The sequence below is a fragment of the Oryx dammah genome, unplaced genomic scaffold, assembly GCF_014754425.2.
Source record: "Oryx dammah isolate SB20612 unplaced genomic scaffold, SCBI_Odam_1.1 HiC_scaffold_8, whole genome shotgun sequence".
NCBI lineage: Eukaryota > Metazoa > Chordata > Mammalia > Artiodactyla > Bovidae > Oryx > Oryx dammah.
In genome coordinates this window covers 16,170,137-16,185,133 of record NW_024070192.1, presented here as the reverse complement: position 1 = coordinate 16,185,133, position 14,997 = coordinate 16,170,137, and the positions used below count along the sequence as shown (strand labels likewise).

The following is a 14,997-nucleotide window of genomic DNA, read 5'->3' as shown; positions in this document are numbered from 1 at the left end:
CCTTCTCCAGTGAATGAAAGTGAAAGGTGAAAGTGAAGTCGTTTCAGTCGTGTCCGACTCTTCGCGACCCCATGGACTGCAGCCTACCAGGCTCCTCCGCCCATGGGATTTTCCAGGCAAGAGTACTGGAGTGGGGCGCTGTTGCCTTCTCTGTCATATTTGCTACGGAAATGCAAATCCATTTTACGTTAGCTTCTTAGGGTTGCTGTAGCTGGGTGACTTAAAACAACAGAAGTTTATTCTCTAGAGGCTAGAAATCCAAAATCAGGGTGTCAACAAGGCCATGCTCCCTCTGAGACACTGGGGTGGACTCTTTCCTGGTATCTTCCTAGCTTTTGGTGGTAGCTGGCAATGCTTGACGTCCCTTGGCTTCCAGCTATATCACTCCAACCTCTGCCTCTGTCTTCACACGGTGGTATTCTCTTTATGTCTTCACCTGATGTTTTCTTCTTATGAGGACATCAGTCATACTGGATTAGTGTCCACCTTCAGGAGCTCATTTTGATTACATATGCAAAGACCCTATTTCTAAATAAGGTCATAGGTGTAGGTCCTGGGAATTAGGACTTCCATATGTCTTTTGTGAGGACGCAATTCAACCTATAACATTTTAATATTGGTTAAGACAAGTTGTACACAAATGCCTTCAGATGTTAAGTACCATATTTAATTGTCTCTGATACACTTTTAAAAAAAAAGGGAAAATCTCTGAAATCAGGATGCGTTCTGTATGGTTGGGCTTCCCAGGTGGCTCAGTGGTAAAGAATCTGTCTGCCAGTGCAGGAGATGCAGGTTTGATGCCTGGGTCAGAGAGATGCCCTGGAGTAGGAAATGGCAACCCACTCCAGTACCCTTGCCTGGGAAATCCCAAGGACAGAGAAGCCTGGTGGGCTACAGTCCATGGGATAGCAAAGAGCTGGACTTGACTGATTCACTAGGCAGGCACATACACACCTGTATGGTAATTTGGACTCCCTACTGCTTTGGATGATGCTTCCTGGAGCTTTCTGTGGAGAGCACTGTGTTACTTTGAACTCCACCTTCCTGTCTTCTTCCCCTTCCTTGGCTCACTGAGCTGCCCTTACATATAATGAAAGAACCAAAATAAAATAAACTCTGTTAACAACTTGCTCCAGAGAAACCACTTGTTGCACGCACTGTGCAGTTAGGGTATGTTTTGCTCTTGGATGACTCACTCAGCCAGGTGACTGCAATGGAAGATCAGGCACCTCCTGAGTCACCCAGTGTCCCCGTGAACCTGTTTAGGAAATCACCAGTCAAAGGTCACGGGCAGGGCCAGAACTCTTCCCTGGCAGACAGTGGGAGAGATAGCTGCAGTGTTTGCAGGGTGGATCGTCCTTTCTGCCCACTGAACACCTCTCCCTTTGACTGAGCCCTCTCGGAGGGCTCACGAGGGTGGCCTGTTCCTGAATGCTCACATCCTGTCTCATTGGACATCATATCCTCGAAATAGCTCTCATTGACGCATTAATAACTTCCACTGGTTCCAACTCCCTTCCTTGTTCCTCTTTTTTTCCCTCTATTTTCCCCACTCTTTGTCTCTCCTCTGGTTCTGTGAATTGATCTGATGTGTCAAACCACAGCCTTCTACTTCTACTTTCCAAGCAACATTCTTGGCTAATCTCATCTGTCTTTTCTAATTGGCGTTCTTTTCTTGACCATCCCTTCTAGACTGGATTTTTGATCACCTGCCTTTTACTGCTTGGGACTCAGGATAAAAAATCAACAACAAAAACAATAGCGTCAAATAGGTAACCAACGAGGACCTGCTGCGTAGCACAGGGAACTCTGCTCGGTGTTATGTGGCAGCCTGGATGGGAGGAGAGTTTGGGGGAGAATGGATACATGCGTATGTATGACGGAATTCCTTTGCTGTCCACCTGAAACTATCACAACATTATTAATCAGCTATACACCAGTACAAAATAAACAAACAAACAAATGGCAACCATAGCAGCAACAGCCTCTATAGGATGCTTCTGTTTTTGCCAGCTGCTGTGCTCAGAGTGTGACAGGGGTTGGTTCACTTATAACTACCCTGGGAGGAATGGGACCAATCTGACCTTGTTGTCTTGCTCTAGCTAAGCTGTCCGAAGAAATGGATGGTGGGAGTTGTTAATTCATTTCAGGGACAAAGTTCTAATGAAGGTCCCTCATTCTCCAGCAGGGCTGAACCTGGCCCTCTGAGACTGGGTAAGAAAAGAGGCCTTATGAATGACTGGAAACAGGCCTAAACTCCTTCCACATGTTTGCAGGGGAGGGGTGGCCTCAAAGCAGCAGCTCACTGAATCAGCACAGTCAGGCACAGGGACTTCTGATGAGTCAGTTGCTTTCAGCCCGTGTGTTCCAGGGAATCTGCCCTTGGTGGCAGGTCTTGGTGGGGGGCATTCTGGGGAGAGGGGGAATCATTGCTCTCATGAAATCAACCTGTGATTCACTACACAGAGGATGGGTAAGGGGAACTGGGTAACCATGACTCCCCAGACATAACTTCCTAAAGAACTACCCCTGGCAGCTCATCTCATTCTCTGGGGTCAGGGACCGCCCGTTCACTGGGAGGTGGCCTGCTGTTGTTTATTTCACATCTGGTAAGGCGTTCTTTTGTGGCAACAAGTCAAGGATTCATGGGAAATGCTAATTTGAGAATGAATGGAGGGCTAAATGGATAGCCTGGGAAAAGTTTTCAAAAACTAATTTGACGGCATGCACAACTCCTTTGGTTGGTCCTCTTCTCTCTTCTAACTTGTCCCTCATCTCCCTACTGGAAATCCGTGGTACTTATGTCCAGAATTACTCCCCTGGATGCTGGTTCTCATGAAAACTTCAAAAAGGGATGCCTAAAATAATGCAGGCTATGTTTTTCTCAGAACTCTTCCAATAAGGCAGTAAGGAGTTCACATCTGGCTGAGAAAAGAGCTAAGAGAAGGCCAGGCAGCCTTGGCAGGGAGAGGCCTCCTGGATGCATTGTGGGTTCTGAACACTCTGTCATTCTGACTCTGGCAGCTCTGGGAAGACTGGCTGCTTTTCTCCCATTAGAGGCAGTACATGGCTGAGGGCTGTCCCAACTCAGAGATGGCCTTGGTGCCTTAGGGCCAGCCCTGGAACTACCTTGCAGCCTTGGTATCACACACTTAGGCTGGAGTCAGTCAGAGGCTGGAGTCATAGAGGTTACTCCTGAGCTTACAGTGGCATGTGACTTGCAGAATTTTCGAGTTGAGAAAGGCCTTTGAAGTTAGACAGACTCAGGGCTCTGAGGAAACATGGGGCTTCCAGGAGGCGCTTCAAAGATTCCACATATAATCTAGTGTTCTTCAGAGAACAATGAAAATTTCAATTTTCCAAGGAACTGTATCAAGCCATTTGTGTGTTTTATATTGAAATTCTAGGCATAATTTGGAGAAATGAGCTCAGTTTGTTAAAAAAACAAAACAAAACGGACCTAGTCCAGTACTTTGCAATTTGCTCTGTTTGTATGTGTGTGAGTTCAGTCACATCCGACTCTTTGTGACCCCATGGACTATAGCCTTGCCAGGCTCCTCTGTCCATGGGATTCTCCAAGCAAGGATACTGGAGTAGGTTGCCATTTCCTGCTCCAGGGGATCTACCTGACCCAGGGATGAAACTCACTTTTGCGTCTCCTGCTTTGGCAGGTGGATTCTTTTACCAGTGAGACACCTAGGAAGCCCCATTAAGTGACTCACCCAAGACCATGTTGTTAGTGGGTGACTCAGAACCACAATGTACTGATTGTGTGTACACCTTTTCTGTTAGGTCACTCTGTCCTGAGCTGGATACTGTTGCAGTGTAATTTTTAGAGCTAAAAGTATGATTCTCATGCAACTCTAAAATGAAGTGAAAGTGAAAGCTACTCAGTTGTATCCGATTCTTTGTGACCCCATGGACTGTAGCCCACCAGGTTCCTCTATCCATGGAATTCTCCCGTCAAGAATACTGGAGTGGGTTACCCCTTCTCCAGGAGATCTTCCTGACCAGAGATAGAATCCAGGTCTCCCACATTGCAGGCAGATTTTTTTACTATCTGGGCCACCAGGGAAGTCCAGTAAAATGAACACATGTCAAAGATGTCATTCAACTTAATGAGAGAACCAGTAAGATGTTGACTAGTTTAAAAGAGAATTCAAGGAAGGGAGTTACAGTCAGTCAGTCAATGGAATGCTGAAATCAGTTGCCCAATAGATTCAAGATTGGTTAATGTTCTACAAAGCAATAAACCTTAACCTCTGGTGGTTATCTTTGCTACTAGACAGAAATCATTTGCATTGCTGTTGGATAAGAATCATATACATCATTCTCTTCAAGAATTATATCCATTGTTATTCATTTTCTACAGGCCAACCTCTGCTCTTATAGGACTATAAGATATCCTAATCAATAGAGGTCAAACAAAGATACATACCCCTGAAATTATATAACCCCTTAGCATGGTGAGGCTACTGGTCAACCACTTGCATTACCTTGAAAAGTCACCCAGTACTCCCTTTGCCTATTTCCACATTTTGGATAATTTCTTTTAATAATATCGTGTGTGTATGTGTGTATGTGTGTATGTGCACATTTTCTGTCCCCCCTGCCCGCCCCAGATGTTGAAAGGGAGTTCAGTCATAGTATTATAAAGTGATCTGAGATACCCAGCTCTGTAAGAGGTTCAAGGGACACTGGGGAAACATCCCAATGATGAGGATGATTTTCCCTCAAATATATTTGCTGGTCTTACCAGCTAAGGACAAGGGACCAATTCAGAAAATTGTATAAAGGAATTGTCAGGATAATTGAGTCATATCAGGAAGGGGTCTGGGCTTCCTAGGTGGCACTAATGGTAAAGAACCCACCTGCCAATGCAGGAGACATAAGAGATTTGGGTTTGATTCCTGAGTCAAGAATCAAGAGGGCATGGCAGCCCACTCCAGTATTCTTGCCTGGAGAATCCCATGGACATAGGAGCCTGGAGGGCTACAGTCCATGGGGTCACACAGAGTCAGACATGATTGAAGCGATTTAGCACGCACGCACAGGAAGGGAGTCTCCCTCATTTTATTCTTTGCACAATTGTTCCTTGGGATCTGCAGGGGATTTATTCCAGGCTCCCTTGACCACCAAAATCTGAAGATGCTTAAGTCCCTTTTAAAAATAGTTTAGTGTTGGTGTATAACACACATACTCTTGTATTCTGTAAATCATCCTATGTTCCTCACTGTGTGAATGCTATGTGAATAGTTGTAAATCCAATGTAGATAAATAGGTGCTGCCATGTGGCAAATTCAAGTTTTGCTTGTTGGCACTTTCTGGATTTTTTTTTTTTTCTGTATATATTTTGACCCTTGATTGTTTGACTCTGCGGATGTGGAACCCATGGATGTGGAGGGTTGAATGTACTGGAAGAGGCCTTCCTGGGACCCCTGGAGGAAGAGGTTTACCTGACGGAGGCCAGGAAGGCTAAGCTGTGGGGGACATGGAGGATGGGGGCTTCTGTCCAGGGGAATGTCTGTGGTTTACTTCGTGGCTGGACTTCTTATGGAATGCTTTTCATCCCTCTGGTTGTCTCTGTTCCTCCCTCAAATTTTTCTGCATCCTTTGATAGTTTGAAGACTGTTCACAGTCTTCAATTGAACTGAGATAATTTGGAACCAGTTCTCAAAATTCTGATATAATCAGACTTGAGGGGTCTTTACCCTTCCGTGTTATTGGGATCCGGTAGCAATTTACTGAACATCTGTTGCTCTCTAGACACTGCAAATGTAGTGACAAAAAGTCAAGGTCTGTATGATTAAAATCAGAGATTTCTTCAAAAAAGGAATGTTAGGTTCTCTTCTGGTGTTCCAGAAAGGTTTGACCCATCTCTTGTACTTTCTATGTCAATAGTCCTGAGCAAGGAGATTTCACCTTTACAGTGTCATTGGGAATGGCATTTTGTAGTGTACCCAGTGCTTCTCAAAGGAGAAGCACTTCCTGGTGGTTCAGTGGTTAAGAATCTGCCTTCCAATGCAGGGGGTAATGGGTTTGATCCCTGTAAGGAAACTAAGATCTCACATGCCACAGGGCAACTAGAACCTCACTGAATTCCTTGCACAAATCCTGTGAGATAGATATTATCAGCTTCGTGGAGGTTCACCAGGTTGACTGAGGTCATGACATGTCTAGTTAGCAAAGCATTCAGAATTCAAATACAGGCTTTCTAACTCTAAAATTCCATGTTCTTCCAGCTTATATCAGTCACCTTTTTCTAGTATTTCTTTAGTTCTCCCTAAAGCATTCTATGCTTGCATCCCAAGATATATGTATTGGGAAGCTTGAGAAGATTTCAGAAGATTTGCTTTCCCCCCTCATGGTCCAGTTGGACACTCCCATGGCTGTCACCCCGTACCCCCATATTTAGGCTGTGTGTTAATATTAGTTCATCCAGGCTCTGAATTCCCTGCGTAGTGGCTGTGAGTACATCATTAAAGTAATTATCATGGCGCTGGACCTCAGATTTTTATTTGTACAATGTAGGTGTTAAATCAGTTGTTAAAGCCTTTCTTTATTAAATCTAGTTTTTGAGTGTGTGTGTGTTTTAATATGTACTTATTTGGCTGCATCCAGTCTTAGCTGTGGCACCATGAGGTCTTTCATTGTGGTGTGCTGGCTTCCCTCTACCTGTGGTATGCAGGCTCTAGAGGGCTTCGGCTCAGTAGTTGTGGTGTATGGGCTTAGTTGCCCTGTGGCATGTGAGATCTTAGTTCCCTTACCAGGGATCAAACCCATTACCCCCTGCATTGGAAGGCAGATTCTTAACCACTGAACCACCAGGGAAGTCCCAATGAAAGCCTTTCCAACAGTTATGATCTGATACTTGCTCCGTCACTTGCCATCCCCGTGGCCTCATCAGTTAAGAGCAGTGATGAGTTTCTCTTGACTTTCCTCATTCTCCTTCTCTTTCCCCAAACTGTCTATGTTGGGTAAGCGCCTATGGGCTGGTGAAGGTATATATTTGTGTGCATCTGAGAGCTGTAAACTTGGGCATTTGGGAAAGCTGGGCAAGGATAAGGCAGGCCAGTTACTGTGTCAAGCAAAATTGGATGCTGAAACTTCTGTCTTTCTGTTGCAGGGCCCAACATCTGTGCCACACGAGGTGTAAGCTCCTGCCAGCAATGTCTGGCTGTGAGTCCTATGTGTGCCTGGTGCTCAGATGAGGTAAGGAGCAGATATCTGACTTTATTTCTTTCCCAGACTTAGTTGCCTTTGTGTAGAAACAGACCCATGGGTCTATCTCCTCCTAAGTATACAAACCCTTGTCCCTTCTGAGCAACACTAGGGAGAAGCCTTCCCATGGATGGATGTTGAAGGGAGCTGTCATGCACTATTGCTGGGAATGCCATCCAGAGTGTGTTAGGCAAGTAGGCTGGACCTCTTGGCCTCCCTTGTGGCCTTTTTACCACTTTGCTTGTTTTTGTTGGGGTGCAACACCCCTTGGAGGCTGGGCCTCAGGTCACAAAAAGGGAGGCACAAGGGGGTTATAGGTACAGAGTGGATGCTGGCTTATGAACATTCCAGAATTTTTAAAAGGCAAATGACAGACGGATCTTGCACTTGTATGTCATGTGGGGTTGTTTAGTCAGAGGGCCTTTTCTCTCCCTTTCCTGTCTGACAATTGGGCCCCATGGCTTTACCGTCTCCTCTCTCTTTCTCTCCTTCCTTCCTTCTCTTGGGAAGGTGTTTATGAGAGAAGAAGCTGGGCCAATTTGATGAGGCCAGGAGGGTGACAGGAAAGGGTTAGCTGTGTCTAGGCAGTGGATTTGTTGTGTCTGGGGCCCTGGGGAATGAGTGTGTCTGAGGGGATGGTTGTGTTTGTGGCTAGGATGGGAATTTGGAGCTGGCAAGGCTGGGCGTGAGTGTGGCTGGAGAGGGTCCAGTGATTATAGAGTGTGAGGCTGAGTCATGGGCTTCGTCCCTGGCAGGTGGTTACCTGAACTCCTGGCCTGGGTGGGTGTCAGCCGCCTGAGGTGCCCTCTGTCAGGACAGCCTGTCCCCGCACTCCGAGGCTCTGTGAAGTGCTCTAAACCGAGCCCTGGTTCTCTTTGTCCGGTTCCTCTCCCCCGTCTGCTGAGTTTCCTAAAAAGGCAACCTCCCTGGCAGGCTGGTGAGGGGAGGGGGACTGGGAGCTGCGGGCCGTGTTTATCAGTGAGAGGGAGGCCAGGGCGGCCGAGGCCAGCCCAACACAACGCCTTGGCCTCTGTGCAGTTCAGCACGAGAACGGCTTCCAGAGGCAGCTGCCCACCATCTGGGCTACACTGACTTCATTTAGCAAATGAAACTTTCCCTGAGGCCGGGAGTTGGGGGTGGGGCGTTGAGGGAGTCCTTCCCCTCCACCCCCACGGGTTCTCCACCCCTCTGGGCTGAACTGGCCCCTCAAGTGTGATGTGGCCTCTCCCTTCTCATTTGCCATATCCTTCTTCCCTTGGTCATCATCATATTATTAAGCTTCTTTTACAAGGAAATTGGAATTCTGTGGCTGAATCCTTGAAGAAGGGAGAGCCGGATGGGCAGGGTGCTGGATTGGAGGGCATCTAGCTGGCTGGAGCAGAAGGATAGTCAGGGGAGAAGCCCTAGGGTTGCTCAAAGGATGCTCCTCCCTCTGCCTTCCCCCCTTTACAACCCAAAGCAAGACAAAAGGGAGAAACTGTGGTTCAGAGGAATCTGGGGGAAAAGAAAACCATTCTTGGAATATCTGTCACCTCTCTTGATTGGCATAGGGACAAACCAGGTAATAGATATGCTGAGCACCTACCAGACAAAGCCCCTAGGTCATGTGACCAGATTTTAGAGAAAAATGTGGAATATTTAATGGTGGCCATGGTGAATTTTGTCCAGTCTGAGGTGGGAAGAGGAAAGAGAGAGGGGAAGAAAGGTACAGGATAGGATCAAAGCTTAACATAGGACAAGCCTAGGGATGGCGGTGTGGAATCAAAGAGAAGAGGTATGTGTGTGCATGAGTGTGTGCGTGCCTAGTCATGTCTGATTCTTTGTGATGCTATGGACTGTAGCCTGCCAGGCTCCTCTGTCCATGGGATTTTCCAGGCAAGGATACTGGAGTGGGTTGCCATTTCTTATTCCAGGTGATCTTCCCCACCCAGGGATCGAAGCTGTGTCTCTTGTGTCCCCTGCATTGGCAGGTGGATTCTTTACCACTGTTCTCTTGCGGTGTATTTCTGGGACCAAGAAATCTAATGAGAGGGGGTAGATGGTCCAAAAAGATATTTTCTGGGAGGATGGAATTTAAACAGGAAAGTGTTTGTTTGTTTTGAGTGACAAAGTCAGATTTATTGCTCTGGATTGAATCAATGGAGACAGGACCTAGGGAGCAGAAGGCGGAGACAGGAAGTTGGTGAAGCACTCTTTTGGCCTTCATCAGCATCCTGGGAAAGCTGGGGGTGGGGTGTGGTGTGGAGGCCATAGGGCTTAGTGAATGACTACAACTATCTCTCGAGGAAGGAGGAGGGGAGGCAGGATAGCAGAGGAGGCTAGCATGGGGCAACATTTGTCAACCAGCGAGAATGGAATCCTGGCCTGTAACTTGAACATGACCGCCATTTTGATTTTTTTCCCTGAGGGCTTCCCCTGCACTGACCAAGTGTAACTGCTGAAAGTGTCTTGGCTGTTGATTTTAAAAACCAGAATGAACCATCTGGGCCGTTTTGCCCGTGATTTGTTGAATAATCGACCCTGGAAACCCTTCAGCTTCTGCTTCTACCTTGGCTGTTACAGGCAGAGTTGGCAGTGCCTGCAAAAACAACTGGTTGGGCTGAGCTTTCCCTGGTCCTGCCGGACAGCAGCTCTGGGTGTGGATAGCAAGCACTTGGCTGGGTCTTAGGAAAACATAGCCAGTGTGGATGAGTGCAGACTTTTCGGCCCATCTGCAGAGGGTGTGTTCTTGGGGGGCTGGATGCTGATATGGGTTGGGGTGGTATGCTGTCTCTGGACTATGAATCTAGCAGAGAAGTTGGCCTCACACTGAGATTCAGCTTGTGGTCTTGGCCTCATTGACATCATGTAGGGAATTAGAACCTTCCAAACTTGCCTGCTGGTAAGAATCAACTTGCGTGCTTGTTAAATATAAGGATGTCCAGGATGAACCCTGAACCTGTTGCACTAGAATGGGTTGTTATTGAATATCAATAACAATAAACTAAAATGCTTTCCTTTTTCACTCTTTTCTGTTCTCTCCACACCTCTCTCTGTATGTTCAATTTCTTGTCCTCATCAGATGTCAATCAAGAGAACAATTTATTATTGTTAGTTATTGTTAATTTATTTGGAGGCATTTGTTAGCTCTCTCAGAGGAGGCAATGGCACCCCACTCTAGTACTCTTGCCTGGAAAATCCCATGGACAGAGGAGCCTGGTAGGCTGCAGTCCACGGGGTCGCTAAGAGTCAGACACAACTGAACGACTTCACTTTGACTTTTCACTTTCATGCATTGGAGAAGGAAATGGCCCAGGGACGGGGGAGCCTGGTGGGCTGCCGTCTATGGGGTCGCACAGAGTCGTAGACAACTGAAGCGACTTAGCAGCAGCAGCAGCAGTTAGCTCTCTGGGAGAGGGGAAAGTCACATGATATATTGTTCCTTGTTCTCCAAGAAAAAAGTATACAGTAATAGTAGTAGTGGGGATTTTCCTGGTGGTCTAGTGACTAAGATAACACGCTCCCAATGCAGGGGGCCCGGGTTTGACCCTTGGTCAGGAAACTAGATCCCACATGCTGCAACTATAGATCTCACATGCTGCAAAGAAGTTTGGAGACCCCATTTGCTGCAACTATGACCCTGCACAGCCAAATCAATAAATATTAAAAAAAATAGTAGTTAGTATTTACCTGGCAGGGGAGATACCATGATCACGAAGGTGGTTTTCCCAGGGCAAGGCTTATCCGTTGCACTCCAGATGTGCTGATCCTTGCGATTTCCCCAAATGTGGGAAACTCAATTGCATAATTTGTGGTAGTGGGGGACTGCGTTCCTGCTTTCTCCTGGAGGAAAAAAAAATAGTAGTTAAAATGGCAACAGTAGAAAAGAGTTACCTATTTGAACTTATTGTTTCTCTGTGTTAAGTTGCTTTAATTGTGCCCAGCTCTGTGGACTGATGCTGAAGCTGAAGCTCCAACATTTTGGCCACCTGATGGGAAGAACTGATTTATTGGAAAAGACCCCGATGCTGGGAAAGATTGAAGGCAGGGAGAGAAAGGGACAACAGAGGATGACATGGTTGGATGGTATCACCAGCTCGACGGTCATGAGTTGAGCAAGCTCTGGGAGTTGGTGATGGACAGGGAAGCCAAATGTGCTGCAGTCCATGGGGTCACAAAGAGTCGGACATGACTGAGCAACTGAGCTGAACTGAACTGAACTGTGCAACTCTATGGACTGTAGCCTGCTAGGCTCTTCAGTCCAAGGGATTCTCCAGGCAAGAATACTGAAGTGGGTTGCCATGCCCTCCTCTAGGGGATCTTCCTGACCTATGGATTGAACCCGAGTCTCTTCCATCTCCTGCATTGGCAGGCCGGTTCTTTACCACTAGCACCACCTGGAAAGCCCTTGTTTATATCAGATCACAAGGACTTGAGTATATAGGACTTAGATTGAGATTTTTACATCTTGAAAGCGTTTCCTGTTCACAGTTTTATTTTATCCCCTGACCAGCCCTGTGAAATAAGTAGAATAATGACTATTCGCACTGTGCTTCCCCAGTTTCTAAAATGGGATTAATGGAGAATGGGACTAACAGCATGTGTCATTCTCCCAGGAGAGGGTGGGAATTCAGCTCATACAGAACGTGGGCTGGAGCCTCCCACCTCTGTGCTCCAACCCTTTCCCTGGGTCTGGGTTATTTTTGCCCTTTTTGTGTAACATCTGGTTTCACTAGGCACTGGAACTTGACCACTCCTCTCCGCCTCCTTCCAGCTTTCTCTCTGAGTCACCTGCACGCATTCCTTCTATCTGCTCAGCCTGGGTTATTAGGACAGGGAATGGAGCCCAAGTGTGTTGAGGTCACTGCCTTGGTGTGCTTCTGGGATAGCAAGCTCTCAGGGAGAGGGTGGCCAAGGAGCAGCCCTGTTAGGTTCTTGACCTCTGATGTCAGCGACCACGGAGGGAGGGGAGGAGACAGTTTTTGTTTCTTAGTGTTTAGATTTCTAAAGAAATTCATAACAAACCATAAGCACTGTCAGCAAGGCTTAGTACTTCAAACTTTCTTCTACTAAACACTGCCTTGTTAGAAAATAGGGGTCAGGAAACCCCCTCCAAAACATTCTCTCCCTTTACGATGCAGCTTGAAGATACCCGACAGCCTTGCAGTTCTCATTGCTTCCTGGGCTCTCCCTTCCCCCTCTCTCTTTCAGCATCTGTCTTACTCCTGGAAAGGATCAGCAACAGGGCATCTTGGTCCATCCAGTCATTGCCTTTTTTGGAAGGTTTTCTGCCTGGGCTTTGTGGGCAGCTGGAATCAGAAGTACAGTAGGGAGTTTTGTGAGCAAGAAAGAGACTGCTTCCTGAGAGAGAAGGGTTGGAGCAGGAAGAATTAGAACACAAAGACACTAAATGCTCATGAGTTCTCCTCTCTGCCATTCTGCCCCCGGCTGAGCTAGGGGAATGGGGCAGGATTTTCATCTCTCTGAGACTTGAGGAGCTGTGATGTCCTCTTAGGATCTTTTGAACCAGGAAGGTTAAGTCTCCTGTGCTGTTTCCCGTTGCTGATGCCGTTTCTCTACCTCTTACCTGTGAAACTGAGAGACTAAGAAGGAAGCTCTTTCCGTGTTTTGCCCGGCCCAGGTTGGTGCTTGTGCCATTTGTCTTAGTCTGTTCAGGCTGCTCTAACAAAAGTGCCATAGCCACAGTGGCTTAACAATGAACATTTATTTCTGACTTCTGGAGGCTAGAAAGTCTAAGATTAGGGTATCAGCAAATTCAGCATCTCCTCACTATGTCCTCAAATGGCAAAAGGGGACAGGGAACTCTTTTTTTTTTTTTTTCCCCTTCAATTTTTGGCCATACCTCTCAGCATGTGGGATCTTAGTTTCCTGAACAGGGATCAAACCTGCACCCCTTGCTTTGGAAGGTGGAGTCTTAATCACTGGACCGCCTGGGAAGTCCTCCAGGGAGCATTCTGGGGCCTCTTTTATATGGGCACAATACCTTTCCTAAGGGCTCCCTCTCATGATCTATCAGCTCTCGAGCCCCCACCTCCTAATACCATCATGTTGGCGGTAAGAGTTTAGTGTATGAATTCTGGGGGCATGCAGAAATTCAGTCTATAGGAGTGTTGGTATTGTTCATGGTCCCATCCATGCAGGGAAGCCCTTCTGCCTATTAGAGGAGGGCTGGGCGGGAGAGTTCAGTTCAGTTCAGTCGCTCAGTCATGTCCAACTCTTTGTGATGCCGTGAACCGCAGCACACCAGGCCTCTCTGTCCATCACCAACTCCTGGAGTTCACTCGGACTCACATCCATTGAGTCGGTGATGCCATCTGACCATCTCATCCTCTGTTGTCCCCTTCTTCTCCTGCCCTCAATCTTTCCCAGCATCAGGGTCTTTTCAAATGAGTCAGCTCTTCGCATGAGGTGGCCAAAGTATTGGAGTTTCAACTTCAACATCAGTCCTTCCAGTGAACACCCAAGACTGATCTCCTTTAGGATGGATTGGTTGGATCTCCTTGCAGTCCAAGGGACTCTCAAGAGTCTTCTCCAACACCACAGTTCAAAAGCATCAATTCTTCAGCGTTTAGCTTTCTTTATAGTCCAACTCTCACATCCATACATGACTACTGGAAAAACCATAGCCTTGAATAGATGGACCTTTGTTGACAAAGTAATGTCTCTGTTTTTTAATATGCTGTCTAGGTTGGTCATAACTTTCCTTCCAAGGAGTAAGCATCTTTTAATTTCATGGCTGCAGTCACCAGCTGCAGTGATTTTGGCTGCTGCTGCTGCTAAGTCACTTCAGTCGTGTCCGACTCTGTGTGACCCCATAGAGAGCAGCCCACCAGGCTCCCCTGTCCCTGGGATTCTCCAGGCAAGAACACTGGAGTGGGTTGCCATTTCCTTCTCCAATGCATGAAAGTGAAAAGTGAAAGGGAAATCACTCAGTCATGTCCAACTCTTCGAGACCCCATGGACCGGAGCATACTAGGCTCCTCTGTCCATGGGATTTTCCAGGCAAGAGTACTGGAGTGGGGTGCCATTGCCTTCTCCGGCAGTGATTTTGGAGCCCCCCCAAAATAAAGTCAGCCACTGTTTCCACTGTTTCCCCATCTATTTGCCATGAAGTGATGGGACCGGATGCCATGATCTTAGTTTTCTGAATGTTAAGCTTTAAGCCAACTTTTTCACTCTCCTCTTTCACTTTCATCAAGAAGTAGTTTAGTTCTTCTTCACTTTCTGCCATAAGCGTGGTGTCATCTGCATATCTCAGGTTATTGATATTTCTCCCAGCAATGTTGATTCCAGCTTGTGCTTCCTCCAGCCCAGCGTTTCTCATGATGTACTCTGCATATAAGTTACATAAGCAGGGTGACAATATACAGCCTTGACGTACTCCTTTTCCTATTTGGAACCAGTCTGTTGTTCCATGTCCAGTTCTAACTGTTGCTTCTTGACCTGCATACAGGTTTTTCAAGAGGCAGGTCAAGTGGTCTGGTATTCCCATCTCTTTCAGAATTTTCCACAGTTTATTGTGATCCACATAGTCAAAGGCTTTGGCATAGTCAATAAGGCAGAAATAGATGTTTTTCTGGAACTCTCTTGCTTTTTCCATGATCCAGCAGATGTTGGCAATTTGATTTCTGGTTCCTCTGCCTTTTCTAAAACCAGCTTGAACATCTGGAAGTTCATGGTTCACGTATTGCTGAAGCCTAGCTTGGAGAATTTTGAGCATTACTTCACTAGCATGTGAGATGAGTGCAATTGTGCCGTAGTTTGAGCATTCTTTGG

At 46.8% G+C, this 14,997-nt stretch overlaps 1 protein-coding gene and 1 non-coding gene across 3 annotated transcripts in view; both read left to right on the top strand.

Moving 5' to 3' along the window:
• Nucleotides 1-14,997, top strand: part of ITGB3 (integrin subunit beta 3) — a 63,277-nt gene that overhangs the window by 11,294 nt on the left and 36,986 nt on the right. For both annotated transcript variants that reach the window (XR_005721787.1, XM_040245066.1), the window contains exon 2: nt 7,127-7,212. Coding sequence is in view for 1 of the 2 variants with exons in the window: in XM_040245066.1 (XP_040101000.1) it covers nt 7,127-7,212 (86 nt within the window). In the remaining variant the exon portion in view is untranslated. The remainder of the gene's footprint in view (nt 1-7,126; nt 7,213-14,997) is intronic.
• Nucleotides 10,883-11,046, top strand: LOC120867492. Its single transcript, XR_005721920.1, has one exon. It is a non-coding gene; the product is annotated as a U1 spliceosomal RNA (small nuclear RNA).